We start from the raw sequence: 5,660 nt of genomic DNA on the forward strand, positions 1-5,660 counted from the left end.
TTTCCTCCTCTTCCTCTCTCAGGTGTGAAGACAATCCTCCCTCCTCTTCTTCACAGCTGATCTTCATCTCCTCCTCCTCAGTTTTCTCAGGAGGTGAAGAATCTGTCTGAACATCCTTGTTGAAAACCTCCTCCTCCTCCTCCTCCTCCTCCTCCTGTCTCCTCCCCCTCAGTCTGGGAGATCACTTTAGTGACGTCGCCGTCGCTGACCTCGTCTCCAACACTCGACTTCCTGTGGCGGCGGGACGGAGGTCGGCGAATTGAGCCCCGAGCTCTGCTCTGGAGACGGACCAATCAGAGCAGAGACAGACAGGTGAGAACAGACAGGTGAGAACAGACAGGTGAGGACAAACAGGTGAGGACAGACAGGTGAGGACAAACAGGTGAGAACAGACAGGTGAGAACAGACAGGTGAGGACAAACAGGTGAGGGCAGACAGGTGAGGACAGACAGGTGAGGACAAACAGGTGAGGACAGACAGGTGAGGACAGACAGGTGAGGACAAACAGGTGAGGACAGACAGGTGAGGACAGACAGGTGAGGACAAACAGGTGAGGACAGACAGGTGAGGACAGACAGGTGAGAACAGACAGGTGAGGAAAAACAGGTGAGGACAGACAGGTGAGGACAGACAGGTGAGGACAGACAGGTGTGTTTGTGTTAAAATCTCACCTTGTTGATGCTCTGCAGGATATTTCCATCTGCTGCAGTGGGAGGAGCTTCAAAGGAGGCGGGGCCTTCTTCTGTTAACGGAGAGGTGGAAATGGGGCTGGTGGGCGTGGCCGAGGACGGTGTAGTTACCTGGGTAGCAGAGGCAGGGCCAGGGGAGGGTGGCGTGAAGGCGAGAGGCAGGACTCTGAGGCCGGGGCTCTTCAGAGGCGCCGACGTGGGAGAGAGAGCGAGGTTGGCCTGAACAATGAGAGTGATGTCACCGTGATGTCAGAGTACAACACCCCTCCTCACCAGCAGGGGGCAACAGAGTTMATCACAAATCACCTGGACTCACCTGGAGCTTCTCGATCAGAGCAGAGTTCCTCTTGACTTTCTGAGGAGACGTGTTGGGAGGCGGAGCCTAACACAAACAAACAGTTTCAGCTCACTTTGTTTTTTTAACATCCTGTTGTTCTTGTCGTAGATCATTTGAACGTATGTTAGTGTTTGTCCATGGAGAGTGCCACCATCACTATGTGTTGACCGTAGAGGTCAGAAAGCTGTTTATAGATGACAGCTTGGCTCCATCACCTTTACAACCCATCACAGCGACACCTATTCCTACAACACTTAACAAAATATAACGTCAGGTTAACAAATCACCTGATCCTCGMTGGAGGGTTTTGGAATCTGTAGGGTCCGAGGTGGTCGTCGTCTGACTGGTTTATTCTGATAAACAACAACAACAAACAATAAACACAAACAAAAACTGCTGCTTCAGACGGAAGCATCTGAAATAAACTCACAGCTTCGTTGTCCGGCTGAGTCGAACCTTTGAATCTACCTGCAAGTTCGGACACAGAGGGGCGGGGCCTGGCCTCCTCCTGCAGGAACAGGTAAGAAAACACAAGTCCAGGTGAGTTCTGTACAYCTGAGCTCACCTGGACTGAGCCTGAACAAAACAAGCTGGTTCACCGAGAACTGACGTGAGGAAAGACAAGAAAAATCTCCACTCAACAACAACAAAATAACAATTAGGAAAATAAGATTAGATTATTAGATTATCCCCTCCTCAGAATCACCACGTTAACCTGGTGGAGGGGTTTGAGTACCCTCGTGATCCTGGTGGAGGGGTTTGAGTACCCTCGTGATCCTGGTGGAGGGGTTTGAGTACGCTCGTGATCCTGGTGGAGGGGTTTGAGTACCCTCGTGATCCTGGTGGAGGGGTTTGAGTACCCTTGTGATCCTGGGGGCTATGTTGTTTGTCACAGGTGAGCACCTGGTGGTTGAGTCTTGGCTCCTGGGGCTCAGGCTGAAAGGACTACAGAAGGCCACCTCCAYGTGGACCCACCACCTGCAGGGAGGACAAATTAAGGTCAGGTACATGCTGGGCAGCAGGTGAAGGACCCTCCTTCACCTTCAGGAGAGTTTTTCACATGTCCCAGTCCAACACAGGACATGGATGTCCCAGTCCAACACAGGACATGGAATCTGAATGGGCCGTGTTCASGGCCTCCATTGTAGRTGCRCTTTCTWGGAGTTGTTGCCTGAAGGTCATCRGYGCCYGTCATGAYGGCAACCAAAGGGTCTGCTGATGGAGGCCATAAGGCTGAAGAAGGAGGCCTTCTGGACTTGGCTTTCCCAGAGRACTCCTGAAGCAGCTGATGGGTGGCCAGAATGGTTGCGGCTTCGGTGGTTACAGATGTAAAAACTCAGGCATGGAGGAATTTGGAGAGGCCATGAAGAAGGACTTTCARCTGGCTTCAGGGAGGTTCTGGTAAAACATTCGGAGGCTCAGAAAAGGAGTGTTKCCTGGCCCAGGCTGTACWTGGTTTGGGTGGGGGCTGCTGGACCAGACTCAGGATGTTGTTAAGAGGACAAAGGAACACTTTGAGGGTCTCCTCAATCCACCCTCTATGTCCACATTTGAGGAGGCAGAGTCTGAAGACTTGGGGGAAGACGAGTCCATTATCAGGGCAGAGGTCACCGAGGTGGCAGGGAGCCAGGGGTGGAGGAGATTCACCTCGAGATGCTGAAGGCTCTGGATGTTGTGGGGCTGTGACGTCTCCAACATCATGAAGGACTGGGACAACTCCTGTGGAGTAGCAAACCGGGGTGGTGGTCCCCTTTTTTAAAAATGGGGACCGGAGAGTGTGTTCTAACTATGGTGGGATGACAGTTCTCACCCTGACRCTCCTCAGGTTATAAACCCACAAACAGCTCCACTCATAACTGAAGGCAGGATGTGACGAAAGAGAAGAACCGTTAAACCACTTCCTGCTCCTGAGTCTATGTGAGGGTTAGACCAGGACCAGAACCAGGACTCTGGCTGTAAAGACTCTAAAATAACAAAAAACACCCTTTAGCTGTTYTCTCTCTCTGAGCAGCTCGACAACCATTAACAGCTGAAAAACTTAAATAAAAACAAGTTAAAAGTCTGACAGGAACAAACATCACTGAGAGCCAAAACATTTAGACCTTTGAGTCTCACTGAACTGGTTCTGACCTCCCAACAACAACAACAACAACAACAACAACAACAACAACAACAACAACAACAACTTAGACTTCATTCTTTTTGCAGTCATTTCATCTCAGTGTTGTTGTTTATCACCAAACCTGCTCCTGACAAACATTGTAAAACATCTTCCAACTAAAGGCCACTCAGAACCAGAACCAGGCCAACAGGTCCAGACATTTTGGAGTTTTAACAAAGCTCCCTGCTGCACACCCCACAACCATTTCTAACAACAATATGAAGAAACAATGACTCAAACCTGGTTCCAGGCATCAGAACCTGGACCTCCTGGTTCAAAGTGGAAAAGGTTTTCAGCTCAAAGTAAAAGTTTCACTGAAACTAGGACGTTTGTTTTTGTTTGGTCACATGATCCAAACAGAAGTGACGTCTAAAAGAACAGATAAACGTGAGACGTGTTTGGACCAAAGTAAAGACCTAATTAATGATCACTTTCCTCTGTGTCTCTGTCCTCTAACGTCCTGCACACCTGGTCTTTCTCTTGGTTCCTGCAGACGTTCATCTTTCTGGGATTCCATGATTTTAACTGAAACTGTCCATCATGTTGAATGATTTGACAGCTGGTCCATGACGAGGTCTAATAAAGACATCTCACCAACAAATCCACTTTAAGACAAATACACCAAACAAACTGTAAACAGGAAGTGTTTCACATCATCTGTTTACAGTTTTGGTCGGGTTTTAAAAATCGGAACATAAAACTACCTGGTCCTCAGCAGGTCTTCAGGTGAGGTAGAACCACATCTAAAGATCTTTTCTTAATGACATTGTGACATTTATTCTCAATATTTAAACTAAACTGAGGTCAGTTTTTGTCGTCATGTTGTGGATGAATGCAGAATAGTAAGAGGCTAAACATGGAGCCCTGAGGTACACCTTGTGTGGAACAATGGCTGATCAGTCTGGAACCACAGTTCATTAAAAAATATCATCTTTAGTAACAAATAAACACGTCATCATCACGTCTGACTGGTTTTGTTGCTCAGATCTGAGGTAAGTTATTAAAAATCAGCTGCTGTTGTTAAATACTCTGACTGAAGGAACGAGCAGACGACATGTCAGACCACAGTTATGTCGACGATGCACCGTTTGGTTTCCTGTCGACTCGCTCACAACTCACCACCGAACCTAACCTGCAGGATTCTTCCTGAGCCGAAGCCAAAGTAACGTCCGTCACAGCGGGGGTCCGACCGTTTCATTCACCTGCTCTCTGTAAATAAATAAATAAATAAATAAAGCCGTGAGGAAACAAAGCCTGGCAGTTTTACCTCCATCCTGCTGCTGTCAGACGCCTCAATATGTGGAGTATGTGTGAAAGAGGGAGGGAGGAGGCCCGCGGGTTAAATATAGAGCCAGAGTCATGTCAGGGCGAGAGACCTACACTCAGAGAGAGAGAGAGAGAGATCATGTTCTGTCACATGTCATCACCTCTGTTTGTTTGTTTGTTTGTTTGTTTTTCAGTTTCAAATCAGAACCAGCTCAAAGAAACTGAACCGAGTCCTGCAGGTCCAGGGTTTCAGGACTCAAACTGATCCCGTAACAAAACCAGAATCTGCTTCCATTCCTGATCCAGAACCTCAGTTCTGGTCCTGGTCTCTCACATGGTTGTGGAGGACCTTTGGTCCACTCCTGTTCTCTCTGAAGGTCCCATCAGGGTCAGGTTCTGGACTCTGACTGGACCCATGTAGGACCTGGATTCTATCTGTGAAAGAAGCCCAAACCACCAACCCTSCACTGCCGTGCTTGTTGCAGTGCATTATGGGTAAACGGTTCAGAGGCTCTCGAGCTGTCAGGCTTTATTTAGGGTTTATTGGAGACGTGTTGAAGGCCACCAGGACCAGAACCAGATGTTCTGTTCACTCTGTTTGTAGTGATGATGAAGAGGAAGAGGAAGTTGAGTCACTCCAGCAGATTTCATCACTTCCTTCTGAGTCGTTGCTCCAACAGAAAACCTGACGAAACCCAAACATCTGGTTCTGCTTCTGGTTTGAGCTGAAGCTGGTGGTTCCACCAATCAGAGCCGGCCATGTCTGCAGAGCAGAGGCACAGGAAGTGGACAGAGTGGGTGGAGCTTATCACACAGGAAGACTGTAATGGAGGAGGAAGCCTTATAAGGTCAAAGAAACACTAAGTGGAAATGTTGCACAACAGCAGCTCGTCTTCAGCCTGAATAAACTTTATTAAACACAAACGTTTTAACAAACATCTAGTTTACGTTAAATTTAAACTTTAAATCACAGAGTAAATAAAGGCTGAGAGGTCAGTGAATGCACCACCTGCAGCCAAACAAACCTGGAGGTCAGTGAATGCACCACCTGCAGCCAAACAGACCTGGAGGTCAGTGAATGCACCACATGCAGCCAAACAAACCTGGAGGTCAGTGAATGCACCACCTGCAGCCAAACAAACCTGGAGGTCAGTGAATGCACCACCTGCAGCCAAACAAACCTGGAGGTCAGTGAATGCACCACCTG

The 5,660-nt window shown here is 48.3% G+C and overlaps 2 protein-coding genes across 3 annotated transcripts in view; both read right to left on the reverse strand.

Annotated features, from left to right (window-relative positions):
• Window positions 1-6: 6 nt before the first annotated feature.
• The window catches only part of LOC106533720 (capZ-interacting protein), a 6,150-nt gene continuing 496 nt past the window's right edge, over window positions 7-5,660 (reverse strand). Inside the window, exons 1-6 of one of the 2 annotated variants that reach the window (XM_014030144.1) lie at window positions 4,320-4,448; window positions 1,457-1,534; window positions 1,314-1,379; window positions 1,006-1,071; window positions 672-908; window positions 7-278 (exon numbers count right to left, since the gene is read on the reverse strand). In XM_014030144.1, coding sequence (XP_013885598.1) covers window positions 87-278; window positions 672-908; window positions 1,006-1,071; window positions 1,314-1,379; window positions 1,457-1,534; window positions 4,320-4,385 — 705 coding nt within the window. In that variant the 5' untranslated portion in view covers window positions 4,386-4,448 and the 3' untranslated portion in view covers window positions 7-86. Of the gene's footprint in view, window positions 279-671; window positions 909-1,005; window positions 1,072-1,313; window positions 1,380-1,456; window positions 1,535-4,319; window positions 4,449-5,660 lie in introns of those variants that run through there. The other variant, XM_014030143.1, reaches the window with a different exon arrangement.
• Window positions 5,345-5,660, reverse strand: part of LOC106533718 (stromal interaction molecule 1) — a 13,730-nt gene continuing 13,414 nt past the window's right edge. Inside the window, exon 14 of the mRNA XM_014030141.1 lies at window positions 5,345-5,657. The gene's annotated coding sequence lies outside the window, so the exon portion shown is untranslated. The remainder of the gene's footprint in view (window positions 5,658-5,660) is intronic.

The sequence above is a fragment of the Austrofundulus limnaeus genome, unplaced genomic scaffold (assembly GCF_001266775.1).
Source record: "Austrofundulus limnaeus strain Quisiro unplaced genomic scaffold, Austrofundulus_limnaeus-1.0 Scaffold1005, whole genome shotgun sequence".
In the NCBI taxonomy this organism is placed as follows: domain Eukaryota; kingdom Metazoa; phylum Chordata; class Actinopteri; order Cyprinodontiformes; family Rivulidae; genus Austrofundulus; species Austrofundulus limnaeus.